At 38.6% G+C, this 18,255-nt stretch overlaps 1 protein-coding gene across 1 annotated transcript; it reads right to left on the bottom strand.

The window, feature by feature from the left end:
* Positions 1 to 555: 555 nt before the first annotated feature.
* On the bottom strand, positions 556 to 17,877 carry LOC108991574 (arabinosyltransferase XEG113). The gene is made up of 13 exons (XM_018965892.2): positions 17,581 to 17,877; positions 16,706 to 17,011; positions 16,359 to 16,564; positions 15,913 to 16,018; positions 14,866 to 15,122; positions 14,515 to 14,650; positions 13,127 to 13,221; positions 12,977 to 13,030; positions 3,718 to 3,831; positions 2,864 to 2,962; positions 2,650 to 2,769; positions 1,207 to 1,293; positions 556 to 1,089 (listed from the first exon to the last, which is right to left on the bottom strand). The coding sequence occupies exons 1-13, from the start codon at positions 17,759 to 17,761 to the stop codon at positions 922 to 924; spliced, it is 1,929 nt and encodes a 642-aa protein (XP_018821437.1). The 5' UTR covers positions 17,762 to 17,877; the 3' UTR covers positions 556 to 921.
* Positions 17,878 to 18,255: the final 378 nt, after the last annotated feature.

The raw sequence follows: 18,255 nt of genomic DNA on the forward strand, positions 1-18,255 counted from the left end.
CTTTTAAGTAGTGTGCAGGAGTGTGAGGCTTATATATATAATTTTTAATACTTTAAAAAAACACTTTAACCATAAAATGACTATATAAAATTAAATTCACAAACTGACAAGATTTAATATAGTACATCATATTGTAAAATTACTTTTATTGTAAAATTAATCTAATGAAAAATATTCTAATCATAAAGAGATTACACAAAAATAATTTCACACCGCATCAATTTACAAATTTATTTTTATGAAATCTCTGTGTGTGTAGCACTTTGCCTTACTTGAACTCGGAATGCAACTTCGGAAGTGTCAAGTTTAGTGCCAAATTCCCATCAAAATGTCTTGGCATAATTATTTTTTTACACTAGAATTCCGCAAGTGTTCTACCACATCGAATTCTTTATCTTTATTTCTACTTTTATATTAAATCGTTGCTATTTCACTGGAACAACATTCATTACTTTTATAACTCAATGCTCAAAAAAGAGGATATATTCCAATTTTTTAGCCATAACCAAAACAAAAAATTGAAGAGAAAGTGGACATGACCATGGCTCAGAGAGAAACAGGAGAAAAACATGTCCAGCATGATAGTAATTAATCAAAACCAATTAGTTCATAACATTAATGAGAACAAGCATTTGAAATATTACTCCCCCCCTGGAATCATTATTAGCTTCCGTTTCTTTTTTCACTGATGAAAACTTCTTACAAATGATAAATTTTCTATTGTAACAGAATGTACATTCCAACTCATTTCTATGTATTAAAATGAGATTTTTGATTTGGATACAACCTCTTTTGCCTTATGAAAATGTGAATAGCCGCTTCGGTTTCAACCATTTGTTAGGGAACTAAACTAGCTCTGGATGCTCTTTCTGTCTCCCTTGCTCTTGCAGTATCTCACCAACATAAGCATGAGGTTGAGCCTCACAAAGGTGGGTGATCATCTTCTGGAGTTTTAGGTGGTATTGGTTTCCAACCGGGTTTCTCATCCCAGTACATATCATAATAAATGTGTCCCGGAGTGTGATGATCCACACAACACCATATACCGACATACCGTTTCACACGATTCCTGAATCTCTGTTCCCTTGTCTGAATAAAGACTAACATTCTATCAGTACATTATACGAAAGTGCAGTTTTTCAATGCTACCTTCAATGTTAAAACAATTACACGAGGACAAAGAGATTAAAAAAAAAAAAAACTTGCCTTGTCACTGAAGCCTAGGAATGCATCTTGCATTGAAGAGAACTGAATGACTTTCACATCTTTGAATGAGGAGAATATTGCCTTGAACTGTATGATACAAGTAAAATCTCACATATTCAGTAAGATATTGAGGGGATGAGCATTGCAAAAGATAGAAATGATATTGTGTCAAGATCACACAATACCGGTCCAATAGAAGTTATTACCCAAAGAGTCTCCAGACTTATTTCATGAAGGTGTTCATTTTTCCAGAAAACCAAGAATGGACATACACACGCATATCCATCCACACACAATCATTATATATAAATAATCTATTAGAACGCTAGACACTTATTTTGATAAGTTATACACAATAGGTCTTGAACCCATGACTTTACCCTCTTCCCCTTCTTAAGGGAAGACAGTGCGAAGCTAATGCTCAATGACATTCAAACAAATGCATATATGAAATATTCATGTCATTGATATTCATCAAATGTTTTCACATCTAAATGATTTGAAAGTACTAGAAAACAGGCAATGGAATATCTTTTATTTCAGTCATGACCAAGTCACCATAAATTTAAGCCCCTAGTAAGAAAAGAGAACTATCAAATCGACAACATCATGATGTTAAGTCCCGCACAGAAGCTATGCATGGATGGAAGTTCATTTGGAAACCTGGGGAGTTGTGGTGGTGGAGGGGTTATCAGAGATGAAGGTAATTTTGTATCTGGTTTTTCTGCAAGTTATGGCACAGGTACTAATACAAGAGCCGAGTTGCAGGCTGTCCGAGATGGCTTACTGTTGTGTATGCAGTGGAGGTTGTTTTCTGTGCAGCTAGAGTCTGATTCCAAAATGATTGTTGATTGGTTACAAGGTAAAGCTTTACAATATGTGGTATTACAAGATATTTGGGAGGAAATTTTGGTGCTGTTGCAGATTGCACGTGTTAGAGTACCTCATCTATATATGTGGTATCACAAGGTATTACAAGATATTTGGTGGAAATTTTGGTGCTGTTGCAGATAGTACGTGTTAGAGTACCTCATCTATATAGGGAAGTAAATTATGTGGCTATTTTTTTTGCAAAACATGGAGCTAGAGGTGTTCCAACTCGGTACCTTGATACAAGGTGTATTCCAAGGGTAACAAGAGGATTTTTATGCATGGTGAAAATGTAAATAACTTTTGTATGGTTTTATTTATGTATAAAATAGGTTTGTATAAAGTCTGTTTAGTTAATGGCATTTGATGTATAGGTTTAGCTGAGGATGTGTTTTAGAGTTTGGTTCTGATTTTTTTGTAACCCCCGAACTCTCTATAAACGGAATTCTTCTGTCACAAGTGAGGGCATATGATAAAAATTGGGGTAGAGTCCTCTTTGATATAGAAAAAAACGATTAAAGAGTTTGGAGTTGGTTTTAATCCAGTAATAATTTGTATAGAAATCTAGAATACCGTTTCTTCATTGCTGTGCTTTGGAAATCTGATTATGCCTGGCGAGCTGGTATCATTAGATGCACGACAATCTCGGGTTCCTTCTTGACAAAGCTGAACATCAAGCCATGACTCTTTCACCTATAACAAGCAGCAAGAGAGAAGATGGTCTGCATTAAGTGACAGGTCAAGAAAAAGTGACCTGATGATTTTAATATAACTCATTCTAATTTACCTGTTTCGGCATTGATGGATTGTCAAGGAAAGTGTACTCCCTAATATCGATCCCAGGACCAAATTCCTCATCCGGCATTTCTTTCAACATGACATTTACCTGCATGCAGTGCATATTCCTTTGCATTAGAAAGCAGACAGCAAATAAAAACAAAGTTGACATGGACATTGAAATCCCTTATCATTGCTATCTATGATTTACAAAATCTATAGGAAATTTGCTACGAAATAGCTCTCTTAATTGACAAATAAACACTGGATTGGTTAGGTTTCTGAACTTTAGCCAAAACCATTTATTTGCTTCAACTATATTTGATTCCAACTTCTCCTATTTCCCACCCCAAATGACATTTCTTTGTGACTTCTCAATTGCTTGCCAGCTGACAATTATAAAAGACAGAAAGTCCTGATATTTTCTTCTAAGATGAACCCCAAAGAGTATTTCATTACAATTTACAACCTTCAGTCATCCTTATTTCCAAGTGATTAGCTTCTTACACCACTTTTCGCTAGGATAGGCAGAAAAGAGGGCATACAGAAAAATTGTTATCAGACAGGACAAATTGCTGGCTGTTCTACTCAAACACCATATCCTGGGTAAAATCAAAATGTTTGGATCAGATATTGTCCTCAGTATAAACCTATGCATTAATTCTAAATCCAAAGACCCTCGAAAGTAATTATGCTTAAAATAAGAAAGATAAACTCTAGCTGTAAAAGCCATGACATCCATCACTTTTTTAATTCATGGGTAGTGTGTGAAATCTGGTAGATTTTCTGCTTCAATATCAAAGAATAACAACAGAATCTTCCAACAAAGAACTGTAATCATAATCTTCAACATAACGAAAATACCTCAAATACATGGTCTAGAGGGCAGACAAAAGGTTGTCTGGTCATAGAACCCTGCAATATTCCAGGGTGTGCAAACCACAGTCTATCCAACCTGCACCATAGTGGAGGCATGACCTAAAAATCACACAATAAATGCACAAAACAGAGATCAAAGATAAACTTCAATTAACAGCAAATATGATGTCTACTTCAATGTAATTTAGTGAACAAGAAACTCAACCAGATTGACATCTACTAACTTCTACGATACCAGTCAGCATGTAAATATAAACAAAGTAAATCATCTTGGCCCTATGTTGACAGGTAAATTTTGAGGATAGATTTAGTGGATCACTCTCAAAATGACTAATTGCTCAAGGAAAATTATTCCATGAGGCATTCCCGTTATAATCTATCAATAATACTTCTCACTTGCCAGCTGGCTGACCATCCCCATTCAGATTCCATAGACATTTTTTCCTTCACTTCACTTCCGAGGTTAAAAAGGAAACCAAAAGATTCACTATAAGTGATCCTAGCATGTGAATTGAAAATTGTAAAATCAATCAACTCAACAAAACTTAGACCTCAGTTATTTGCGGTCAGTCACATGATTCTGTGCAGTAGACTCTTCTAATATGTACATGAGTGCATGTCTGCTTGCTAGTCATTATGGACACCCATGCATATTATTGGACATATATATAAATCTGGAATATATGCGCTCCCTACAAGGAATGTATTTACACCATTAAGCTTCTTCTTTTTTTTATTTTTATTTTTTTATATATATATATGTCGGGAAACCTCTCCAAGGCAGGGCCTTTCAAACTCACTCTTGCAGAGTAAACTCCGGTCTCGAGCACCACACCCTCGGAAGTTTCCGTACACAGAACTGGTTAAATCGCTAGCTTTTCACCAGGGGGTTGGCCCCAAAGGATTGTTTGCACCCATGATGTGTTGAACCTTGGACCTTGAAGGGAGTGAAACCCCAAGACCAAGGCCTTCATCACTTAGGCCAACCTCTTGGGGTTAGCATTAAGCTTTATCTAGGGTCAAATTTTTGTCCTACATGATCGTATGCATATTTTGCTCACTACCCAAACCCACATTCTTATTGGGCTCCTTTTATTCTCATGGAGGTTCTCGTTCTATCAATCAATGGTAGCACAATTTTATTAGTAGCTGGGTGAATGAAACAAAATACACAATATGGACAGGAAAACTATCTAGATACAGTCCTAGAGTGTGCAAGTCCCACGCATTCTCTTTGAAAAAAAATGTGGGGCCCACCATTAAAAAGTAGATTTATCATGTGGGCCTCAGATTTGCCCACTTCTTTCAAAAGGAGTGTGTGGGGCTTGCACATACTAGGAACAAATCATTTCTCTAACTTAAATTGGTGATGCAACCGTATATGATTTATGGAATAAACAACCTTAAGGGACATTAGAGATCTAGAGCAAGCTAACCAATTAATAAGAGCACCCAAACTCAATTGATAAAAGAAAGGTAAAGGAAAAGCAACAAACATTGGCCGAAATTCCATCCAATGATTCTACAAGATTTGTTGTTACAATTTTGGTAAGTAATTGAATAAAATAATGCGTTGCTGCCCAAGCAAAAATGCTATCGCAACCATTAATTCAGGGATAAGCCAATGGTTTTAAATCTGTCCTGCAGTGCACAGGAACAATCAAAAAGTCATGTGACTCTTCAGTCTTCAGATTAAAACTCATGACTTTTCTTTAACAGCTCTAGGGGCCTACGACAAGGGGACCCACTATCCCCTTTGTTATTTGTTGTTGTTATGGAAGCACTGAGTCGTATGTTGAGTGCGGCGATGAATGGAGGTTTCCTTGCTGGTTTTTCAGTGGGTGGGGTTTCCATATCACACCTTCTTTTTGCTGATGACACACTTTTGTTTTGCGAGCCGCACAGTGACAATTTGCAGTATTTGAGGGCTGTACTACTTTGTTTTGAAGCGGTGTCAGGATTGAAGGTAAATCTATCAAACTCTGAAATGGTTCTCGTGGGTAATGTGCATAATATCCAAGGATTGGCGAATATTTTGGGCTGCAAGGTTGCTTCGCTGCCTTTGAAATATCTTGGTCTTCCGCTGGGGGCTGCTTTCAAGACAAAAACCATTTGGGATGGTGTGTTAGAAAGAATGGAAAGACGATTGGCTGGGTGGAAACGGATATATTTGTCTAAAGGTGGTCGTTTGACTCTTATCAAGAGCACTCTTTCTAACCTTCCTACTTATTTCTTATCTCTTTTTTGAGAAACGCTTTGGAATGGTCGGTCTGCTATTGACCTATAAACAACCTCTAATTAAATTTCGACACATCACTTATTTCACATTAAGTCAATGGAGTGCATCACACTAGATTATTCATCTGTATGATCCCAGACCCTCACATTCCATGTTCTCAATCCTTTCGTCTTCTCCTACCGTCGTCGCCAAGCATCTCTGCCATCGCCCATCTCTGTCATCGATCTCCCCCATCTTCGTCGATCATCTCCATCTCCTCTCCAAAATCAACCCACAATCAAACCAAAATCAATCCGTTCTTGCAATCCAAACAATACATATTGCATTCACTCTTGTGGGAATCTGCGTGTAACTTGCATTGAACAAAAAAATTCTCACTGAACAGAGGCTTCAGCCATGGCAGCCACCTATTGTTGTCGTCATCAGGGCCTCCACCACCCCATTCAAGAAAAACGAAAAAAAAAAAAAAAAACCCAGAAACAAAATAAGAAAGCCAATCTTTCACCGACCTTTCAGTGTGTTACTTCAACCATTAGATATAATCAAAAGAAAATAATCAAAATTTTGAAGAGAAAAGAAAGGAATATAAGCAAATTCGTGCTACCATAGACGAATTAGGGCATACCAGAGAGGGACCACATCGGCGTTCTCCCATCCTCTGAGTGTCACGGCTTCAACAAATACTCAACAACGGCGGCAGCGGCTTCAATCGAGTGAGGAGGGTCAGGTCTAGTCTCGAAGGAGGGTGGGTTTCATGCGAGAGGATGGGAGATGAGGGAGAGGCGGGAGGGGGGGGAGAGGACTTTGGCAATCGGAGGGAAATGAAGAGAGAGAGGAGAGAGGAGGAGGGGGAGAGGATGAGTTCGTGGGTGTAAGTTTTCACATGGGGTGCAGGCGCATCAAAATTAGAATGGAGAGTCTACTTGTCAACAGCCCATTGAAGGGCTGTTATTTGAGGATTATTAGACCGACCGGTCCAAAGTTATTCTCTTTTCCATTACCTGCAAGTGTGGCTTCACATATGGCGAAAATCTTTTGCAATTTTCTATGGGGAGGTATGGGGGAAGACATTAAGTTCCATCTTGTGGGTTGGGATAAAGTTTGCTTACCCATCCAATGTGGTGGGTTGGGGGTGTGCAATATGATGGCTTTCAATAAAGCACTTTTAGGGAAAAGGTTGTGGAGATACTATAAGGAAGGGGAGGGTTTATGGAGAGAAGTCATAGATGCCAAATATGGGAGTATGATGGGGGGATGGTGTTCTAAAGAAGTTAGAGGGACTCGTGGTGTGGGCTTGTGGAAAAATATTAGAGCGGGATGGGGTAGATTCGCCAAGTGCTTTAGATTTGCAATTGAATAGGTGATAGAGTTTACTTTTGGCACGATGCTTGGTGTGGTGAAAGGGTCCTAAAGCAGGTGTTTCCCACGCTTTACCAGATTTCCAGCGACAAAGAGGCTGTTGTGGCTGATCTAGTGGTAATTTCCAAGCCACACGCTGATCTAGTGGTAATTCAGCGTGTCACTCGGAAGTGGCTGTTTTTACTTTTGCCAGTATGGGTAAGGAGGGGGACTTTCTAACTCTGTGTACACTCTCAGCGTTAATTATGAGAGTTGTTCGTCAAAGTGGGTTTTTAAGAAAGTAGAAGAGATTCAAGCTGTCATTGGGATTTCATTTGGAGGTTATGAAGAACAATTTAAGGCTCTACTCGTAGCACTTGAGGCTAGTCATTTGAAGTCAGCCTCAAAGCGGGATAGAGAACTTAAAAAGTTAACTTGTTCCATTAATTATGATGTGAAAGAAAGGAGTGGCGGAAGGGATAGATTGAAAGGGAGGCAATATAGTTTTATCATGAAGCCTAAGATTTTATCATGGAATGTACGGGGGCTCAATGATAGCAATAAACACCTTCGTATTAAATCAATATTGCGGATATGAAAGGGTGATGTGGTGTGTTTTCAAGAAACAAAGCTGCGATTTATTGATAGAAAAATTGTGTGAAGTTTATAGGGGTGCTCGTATGTGGGTTGGACTTATCTGGCCTCTTTGGGCACCTCAGGTGGAGTGTTACTTATGTAGAATAAAAGAGTGGTTGAGTTGATTGAGGAGTGTATTGGAGAGTTCTCAATTGTGACCCTTTTCAAAAATGTGGTTGATGGATGGGAATGGGCATTTTCAGGCTTCTATGGTCCTAACGTGGATAGGGATAAGAGAAGGTTGTGGGAGGAATTGGCGGGTCTGTACGGCTTATGGGAGGTGCCATGGTGCATGGGGGGAGATTTTAACACTATTCGCTTTTCTAGTAAGCGATCAAGGTATTGTCGACATTCTTTGGCCATGGGAGAATTCAGCGAGTTCATATTTGATCTGGACCTTATGGATCTCCCTTTGGTAGGGGGCGAGTACACTTGGTCAAATGGGCGGGCTTGGTCGAGATTGGATAGATTCCTTGTATCTCCTTCATGGAAAGCTAAATATTCGGAAGTAAGACAGAAACAACTAGCTTGAGTCAATTCAGATCATTTTTCTATCCTTTTGGATTGTGGAAGTATGCACAGGGGGCGCCGGTATTTCAAGTTTGAAAAAATGTGGCTAATAGCAGATGAGTTTGTAAAGATGGTGCATGTTTCGTGGTCTTATCAATTTGTTGGTACTCCAAGTTATGTTCTTGCAAGCAAGTTGGAGGCACTGAAACAAGACATGAAGAAGTGGAATTTAGAGATTTTTTGTCACATTGACAATCAGAAGACTACACTGTTGGAGGAATTGCAAGACGTAAGAGGATAAAGAGTTATTAGGTGAAAACTCGAAGGAGGTGTTATTGTGGAAGGGCACAGTTATGGCAAACTTGGAGAGGGTTTTGTTTTCAGAAGAGACTTCATGGCGTCAAAGATCCAGGGCCCTTTGGTTGAAAAAGGTGATAGGTGTACGAAGTTCTTTCACAAAGTGGCTAATTCACATCGGCAAAATAATGCTATCGAGGCACTGCAATCGAGTTCTCAGGTGCTATCTTCTTCTCTCGAGCTAGAAAACCATATAGTACAGTTCTATGAGACCCTTCTCACAGAATAGGTTTCTTGGAGGCAGAAGCTTGATGCCTTGCATTTTGAGGCAATTGACTTGCAGAGTGTGAGTGTTTTGGAGACACCTTTTGTTGAAGAGGAGATTTACAAGGTCATATCTAGCATGACAAAGGATAAAGCGCCGGGGCCGGATGGTTTTTCAATGGGTTTCTTTCAAACTTGTTGGGACATTGTGAAAGGTGACGTTATGCAGGTTTTCAGTGAATTTCACTCTTTTCAAAAGTTTGAAAAATCACTTAATGTGACCTTTATTGCTATCATTCCCAAGAAACGTGGGGCTTTGATTATTAAAGACTTTCGGCTTAGAAGTCTAGTTAGTAGTGTATATAAGATTATATCGAAGGTCCTTGCTAACAGGCTTAGCCCGGTGTTGGAACATATTATTTCCAAGTCCCAGAATGCATTTATTCGTGGGAGACAAATTCTTGATTCAGTACTCATTGCAAATGAGTGCTTGGATTACAGAGTACTTGTGCAAGCTTGACATGGAGAAGGCTTATGATCATGTGAATTGGGAATTTCTCTTATACGTGCTTGAGATATGGTTTTGGGGATAGGTGGATTGCATGGATGCGTCATTGTATTTCAACAACCCGGTTTTTAGTTCTGGTTAATGGCACACCTGATGGTTTTTTTTATAGTTCGTGGGGATTGCGGCAGGGAGATCCTTTATCTCCTCTTCTTTTTGTTATAGTTATGGAGGCCTTAAGTAGGATGGTGCAGGCTGTTGTAGGGGGAGGTTTCTTATCGGGTTTTCAGGTGGGCAATGGTTATGGTGGCCCTATTATCATTTCACACATCCCTTTTGCAGATGATACATTAGTTTTTTGTGAAGCGAATAGCAGCCAGATCCAAACTCTACGAGCATTGTTACTTTGCTTTGAAGCTGTGTTAGGGTTAAAGGTGAATTTGGGCAAGTTTGAGATGGTTCATGTGGGTGCGGTCCCTAATATCCTCAACTTAGCAAGCCTTCTGGATTGTAAGGTATCCTCTTTCCCAATGAAATATTTGGGCCTACCGCTGGGAGCAACCTTCAAAAATAGAGCTATATGGGATGGGGTAGTAGAGAAGATAGAAAAAATGTTGGCTGACTGGAAACAGATGTATTTATCAAAAGGGGGTCGCCTCACTTTTATCAAGAGTAGTCTCACTAATTTCCCTACTTATTTTTTATCTTTGTTTCCTATGCTTGTAGGGGTGATGAATAGAATGGAGAAACTCTTTAGGGCGTTCTTATGAGGAGGTATGGGAGAGGAGAAGAAATTCCATTTGGTTAGATGAAAGACTGTATGTGCCTCAATTGTGAATGAGGGTTTGGGTGTGTAAACTGAGAATTTTTAATAAAGCGTTATTAGGAAAATGACTTTGGAGATATCATTTGGAGGGAGGATCTTTGTGGAAGGATATTATTGACGCTAGATATGGTGTCGCTTGGGGTGGTTGGTACTCTGAGGAAGTGAGAGGGGAGTATGATGTGGGTTTATCGAAGTATATAAGGAAGGGATGACAATGATTTGCAAATTAAATTCGCTTTGTAGTTGGTGAGGGCATTCGAATCAGATTTTGGAGGGACGTATGGTGTGGAGACCATGCATTGGAAAATGTTTTTCCGGCCTTATATTGTATTGCAGTGAATAGGGAGGCTTTAGTGGTAGACGTGAGTTTATGTTCTCATGGTGCGCATCAGTGGAATATTCTTTTTAACAAGGATTTGCATGATTGAGAATTACCTATTGTTTCAAAATTTTTCAGCTTACTATATATTCCACAGAGATTCCTTTGGCACAATGAGATAGTTTGAAGTGGAGGTCTAATAATCACAAGTTATGTACAATTAAGACTTATTATAGCATCCTGACAACACAACTTGATATTACGCCATTCCCCTGGAAAAATATTTGAAGGTCTTGTGTGTCCTCTAAAGTAGTTTTTTTTTGTTTGGAGTGCTGCTCTTGGAAATATATTGACCACAGACAACCTGAGGAAGAGAGGATGTGTAGTGTTGGATTGGTGCTACATGTGCAAGAAGAATGGAGAATTTGTGGATCATCTCTTATTGCACTATGAGTTAACAAAGGTGTTGTGGGATGAGATTTTTCTAAGGGTAGATGTTGCTTGGGTTATGCCTATGAGGGTGGTGGATTTGTTGAGTTGTTGGTCAAAGATGCAAGGTTGCCAGCAAGTGGCAGCAGTGTGGAAGATGATTCCGTTATGTATTATGTGGTGCATTTGGACGGAAAGGAATGTGTGGTGCTTTAAAGATAAGGAACGCACAACAATCGAGCTGAAGAGTTTTTTTCTCCACACTCTAATTTGTTGGTTTTCCACTATTGTATTACATGGGAATAATGTCCAGGATTTCTTGTCTTTAATTTATCGTTCTTATAATGTAATTAGGAGTTCTTATGTATACTTCCTGTGTACAAGGGTTATGCATATTTCATTCATATATATAATATTTATCTTTTACTGATAAAAAAAAAAAAAAAAATTCTAATGGTGTTGTCCATTGGGATGTAAGATTCTCGAGAGTTGCTCATGATTGGGAGTTGGATATGCTTGCTATTTATTTTGACTCGCTATATGCAATATTGATGGGCAGTGGGACGGAGGATAAAATGATCTGGATTTTGAATGGGAATAACAAATTTTCGGTGCGCTCTTTCTACAAGGCCCTCTTGGGAGTTTCTAATGATCATAATTTTCCTTGGAAGGCCCTTTGGCAATGTAAAGTACTGTCTAAGATTGCTTTCTTTGTATGGGCTGCATCTCTTGGGTGGATCCTCACGTCTGATAATTTGACAAAACGTGGTGTTATCATAGCAGATTGGTGCTTCTTGTGCAAGAGTGATGGGGAATTAGTGGATCATCTTTTGTTACATTATGAGGTGGCAAAGTGTTTGTGGAATGAGATCCTCAATAGGACAGGGGTGGCTTGGGCTATGCCAAAATAGTTAGAGATAATCTGAGGTGTTGGACAGGAATCAGGGGGAATCCACGTATAGCTGCTGTGTGGAGAATGATCCCTCAGTGCATTATGTGGTGCATGTGGCTAGAGAGGAATAAGAGGTGCTTTGAAGACATGGAGCGTTCTTTGGAGGAGCTGAAGCGATTCTTCTACAATACTTTATTTTCTTGGGCTTCCGCTATTATTTGTAATACGGACAATTTTCATGACCTGCTTGTATCTCTCACTAGTACCTAGATGTAATTAGGTTTCATGAGCTGTTTTGTATACTTCTAGTATACTCTGTTACTATCGTTATATCAATAAAATTTACTTTTACCTATAAAAAAAAAAACAAATAGCTTAAAAGACTAACAAAGCAAACGTATTGAGTTAAGATGCAAAACAGAAACTAAAATAAACCATGATTAATCACACATGCTAACTTATGGAAGTATAGGCTCCTTCCAGTTTTCCTCTTTGGATGCTCAAGTTGTTCATAAAGTCCATTCCAACATGCTTTCCATCATTTTACCACGCTGTTCTAAAAGCATAATGCAAGTGACATGATATAAAACAAACTTATTACATACAGTTTAGATTCATGTCAAATTATCAATTTGATTGCACTTCACAATAAAATAAATTAAAAGCATAATTGGAAGTCTTTAGTGGAAGTTTTGAATTCCCTATTTCTTGAAAGGAAATATTACGCATTGTATTGCTGTCATAAGATGCATTTATGGCAAGTTCAGATTCTTAAAAGAAACTACTGATCATCTGTTGCTCCACAGCAATGTGGTTAGAATTTTGTGGGACTCAATTTTCTGTCTCTTTGGAGTGAATGGGCGACTACGGTAATGATTATGAAGGACAAAATACTTCCAATTCCATATGCACTAATGCAACTAATCTATCAGAGTAATAAAGACTACCATAAAACATGAAATATGTCTCAAAGTTTTACTTGTTCTCACCAGTGTACGATTCAACAATGAAGCAATGGCAAGTGCTGTCCTTATTTGTTTCATCTGAAAGAGTCGTTAAAAAAAATGTATGAGATGCAATATTGCAATATCCAAACAAATGGAAGGTTTTGGTTAGATTAGGTTACCACACATACATACTTGGTAATTAACTAGAGAAAAGTGTGATTCGATATTATGTTCCCCATCTAGTAACAGGCTCTTTGGAATGGATGGCCTAAACGACAAGAAACCTCCTGCAAATTTTTCACAAAGAAAAAACACTTCAATGATAACGTGATATTTATCCAGCATTCCGAGATAAAGGATGCATGCATCACTTCATTAACTATAGGTACACTAGAACATGTGCCCATTTATTCAAATGTGCTTTTCCAGTTGTCAGTTTGGTGCAAACTTGGTCATTGACTAGGGATATATATGTAATGGGAATGGGCATCATTTGGTTAGGATGGGAGATCAGCAATGATAAAAAGAAGTTCGGGTGCATGTGTACAATACCTACACCTATGAGTAAGAGAGCAGTCCTCGGAAATAAAACTAATGCATCCCAAAAACAATGAAGGGCAAAAAGGGCTTCTTTAGAGGAGAGCTGGTCTCCTAGTATTCTAGCTATACAATGGAAGAGGGAAAGCCACTGAATAGTTTAAGCAAAATCGGACCAATTCCTTGTTATTGTCATTCTCTTCCATTTTATTTTTTAATAAGTACTGTCTTGTTATTTCCATTCTCCTACTTAACAACACCCCACTCCTTGCAGAGTAGAATTGTGTGTTACCAGATGAGACAGAGAAGGGAGTGCAGACAAAGTGCTCTCTCATCTTTTTTCCTGTTTTAAATCACGATGTAGCTCACTTATTTGGTGTTACACACCCAAAAAAAAAACTTAGCTGCTAACATAGTTTTCTAACCTGTTGAACTAACACGCTCAGGCGATGCTCTTGTATATGTCCCATATACCTAGGCTTCTGCCTATTCTTATGATCAATAAAATTTTGTTTACCAATAAAAAAAAAAGTTTTCTAACCCATCCTTTTAATAAAATGTCTAAACAGCATGGGAAATGATGAGAGAAAAAGCCTTTCAATGTCCCAAATCCAACATGAATAGGCCCTGAAAAACCGATCTGTCGCCCCTTCTTAAGGGTGCACCAGACCTGTTACAGTGGGGCCAAGACAGGGAGGACGGTACTTGTTACATATTCCATTTGGATATTGGTCGAGTCATCAAGATTAAACCCCATAAAAAGCAAAGCATGCCTATACCAACTCCGCTGCATCCTTGATGGGGAAAGCACTACTGCAATAAAAACTACAACATGGCTAATTATTGTGATAGCTGTTGCTATGAGGCACAGCACGGGTACTTATCAAAAAAAAAAAATGAGGCACAGCACGGGTTTGGGGCTTGATAAAATGTCAAAGATTCAAAGGCTATATCACTAGTGTTCTAAAAAAGAAACTATGAGATTATAAAAGCATATGCATACTAAGAAAAATTGATGAGATTTGCAACCTGTAGAGAATTACCTGGGGAATTATAGTATTCTGGTGGATCATAGAAAACCATGGCTTCCCGCAGCCGGTGACGCTTTCCTTCAGTACCTGCATACTGAAATGTGGTATGCACTGCATATGGCTCCAGTCTGAGTTGCTGATACATGGCCTGCCATTATAGGATTAAGGCTTAGGGCATGCTTGATAACATTTTATTGCACTATATTAATATTCTCAACCAAGATTCTTACAAGCTTTGACAACAATAACTGCCTCTCAAAAAATTAGAAAAGGAAATGAAGGTCCTGCATTTATTTGGAGAGAGAGGGAGGGGGAGAGAGGAGACCATGTTCATTCTATAAAGAGTGATTCCAGGATCCCTACCTGGACAAAATAAGTATGTCCACTGCAAAATATACTTGCTGGCAAGATTCCCAGCTTCAGATTTCCATCAAACGCATATGCAAGTCCACTTTCCTCATCCACAGATGGTCCTAACTGCCTGCGTACAATATCGTTAAAACCATTTTGATCCCATATTTTTTCATCGGCTAATAGCATATCTTTCCATTCCTTCGCCAGTTTTTTTGCAGAATCTGTTGGACGCCAGTGGAATATTCCTATATTGTAGGCTCCACTAACTGTTGAACATGCAGAAAAATATTGTGAGTATTAGTGCTTACTTGAGGCATGAAATTTGAAGAGGTGAAAGTTTATAAAGATCCAAGTTAGTAACTTATTTGAAGTAATGATTTTTGCATTAGCAAATGAGATGAAAGTGTGACTGGTACTTGTTCTACTAATGAGAGAGAGAGAGAGAGAGAGAGAGAGAGAGAGAGAGAGAGTATATGTGACTTTTGCCATCTAAAATTCAAAGGAATGGGCAAGAATGCAAGTAAGCCATTCTAAGAGATTCCTGGAAAGGGTTTGAACTTCAAATTTTTACTAAATTACTCCTTATACTACATGTGACACATATTGTATTGTGATTGTACATATATTGGAAGTACCATGGAGAAGATAATTGTGAAAAAGTAACCAGCTATAATGTTTTCTGTGGCAAAAAGCATAATCTACTAATTTTGTCCTTTATAATGTCATTAAGATTAATACTCTTGCCAATCCATCCTAAAATGGCGTGAAAGACATCCAGAGTGGTTGGCTGGGTTTTGATTTAAATGCTAGTACAAAAAAAGAATAAATGGAGTGGACCTCTTTCCAATTGTCCAATGTCATTTACAGGAAGACACAGTTTTATGTCATTGGATATATGTAAAAGGGTGTTAGGCATGACAATTGTCAACAAAGAAGTCCCACATATGGTGCAAACAGCTCATGCTTGCATAACAGGTAAAGGAGATTATTATGAATCCTGAAGTGAAAACAGGAAACGCCTACGATAACATGATCTTGATTTAACACAAACTTCACCTTGCTGCCAAATGTCTAGCCTGTCATCGACAACTGTTGGAATAACTTGATCACTAGAAGTTAAGACATCCGCTCCAGGAAATCGGGCAAGATATGGAAGTGGGTTCTGTTTCAAGAACATAACAGAAAACATAAACTAACTTTGACCTGCAGTAATTTTCTGAAGGAACTAAGTGACATTAAAGATACTGCTTATAACAATACAAACCGATCTCAAGACAAACAGAGAAGAAACTGAAAAAAAAAAAAGCAAAGCAAAATGTACAGGATATCCTTCCTAAAAAACATTAAAGCATAGAAACCTTAAAATAAAGATTGAACTCATAGCTTAACAACTTCACCAGCAAAGTGGACTTATTCTGGCCAAACTGAATACTGGGCTAATTCAGATGAATCAAAGGAGTCCTAGCCAAACGGAACCACAAAATAAGAGACAGAAAAAGTACCTTCAACCACACCATGTCTGTATCACACATCAACAGCTCATAACCAAAAGGGAGGACGGAATCTATCAGAATAACTTTTTCTCTCCCCATCTTATGAAATGTTGGAGAGCCCCAGCCAACATCTATTGTGCTCATATGGCTGCCCATGTCAAAAACAGGAACGCCTTTCCAATACAAAGCCTCCAACAATTTGGTATCCATTGCACCTAAAACAACAATTTCAAAAACCTGTAAGAGCAGTACACTCTAAACAAAAATACTGTTATGATTTCGATAAAAAGACTTATTATCTGAACAAATCGCAAACGGTAAAAACTATACAAGGCTGAAATTTAGAAGTAGCTTACCGACGAGAAAGTTAGAGAGCCCCAAATCTGTCAAGTGCTTAACCCAAGTCAAGATAAAATCCATGAATGCATAGTTACCGAAGGTCACTATGATGACATTATCTTTGACCCTCTGCTGAACCAGTTCTTTGGACAGCCGAAAAGTACTCAAAGGAGGCATTTTCTCAGTTCGTGGAGGAACTGCCCAAACAGGTGGTACCCACATCGTTTGAGGCCCTGGTGTAGACACAGGTACTCTACGGTCTGTACCCATAGTTGTTGGTCGAGAAAAATTAGGTGCTTGTTCTCTAGGAGGAAAATCCCCATCTGGAAAATCCGCATTGAGATAAGTGAGTGGTACACACAGACAGGGAGAGAGAGAGGTTGACGAACCATGTCGGAAATAAGAAACAAAACATTTGACAATGGCAATTTAGGCAGTATTAGCTCCCCTCCAGAACAGGTTCCATTACGAAATCAATCCTAAGATCTCAGCTTTTATACACATCCAACGAACAATTTAAGGGGAAGAAAACAAAAAGGTCCAAAATTGATTGTTTTAATTCCTACACGAAAGCTTGGGAGATTTGTCAGACAATCCCAATGCCACCCAAAAGCGCGCTGAAGTCCTAAATCCATTATCCAATATGGAGGTATACAATTGTAATGGGTTTCACAACTGAAACTCCAAAACCGATCTCAGCCCAAGAGAATAAGAATCTTATCCTCTTAAAATTTCAACAACTGACAAATAAATTCGTAGAAGCAGCCCTCAGATTCAAATGGGCGCATCTAACACCAAATACATGTGATAGCAGAAAGCAAGAAAAAGCATTTATCCATGAACACAGTACCGTACGGAGAAAGCAGCAAATGAGAAAGCCATAGGAACATACTGGAAAAAGAAGGGGAACGGGAGGAGAGCCAGGAGGTGCTTGGGTCAGCTTCAGAGTTGGCAGAGTATATTGCGGAGAAGACATAGAAAGACGAGAAGACTACACCAACGATAACAGTGGCGTAGATGGCCAAGAAGAGAGGCCTCGTATTCGCCACTTCCTGACACCCTTGCCAACCCATCTCTCTTCTATTCCGATTATGATCAATCAAGATTCAAGACACCGACTTTCAAACACACCCATTATGAATACCGAAGGAAGGAAGAAGTTTTATGTTTCAGATCAGTCAAAATGCTTAATTTAGTATCGTCTCTCACATGCCCCAGCCAAAGGTCAACTACCGGTTTGTCTTATAACATTTCTAAACTCACTTTAATTTGCTTCTTTTTTTTTCATATGAGGAAAAAAGGCTTATGATTTATGACGAATAAATTGTACTTGCAGAAAAAAGATGATTGGGCACTTAGATGATGAGTAGGACATGATCGACATGCAAAACTTAAAACTTAATTTAATATTAAGAGACTTGAATAATTGAGATTTTTTAAACATTTATTTAATCTTGAAGTTTGAACTGTTTGGAAGTCCTTGTCCATGGACATGAAGGGAAAAAAAGTAGAGGAAAAGCCTTCCTAAATCATCAGGGATAAGATCTGGGTTTGGCGCATTCGACAA

Source organism: Juglans regia, chromosome 9, assembly GCF_001411555.2.
Source record: "Juglans regia cultivar Chandler chromosome 9, Walnut 2.0, whole genome shotgun sequence".
Classification (NCBI taxonomy): Eukaryota; Viridiplantae; Streptophyta; class Magnoliopsida; order Fagales; family Juglandaceae; genus Juglans; species Juglans regia.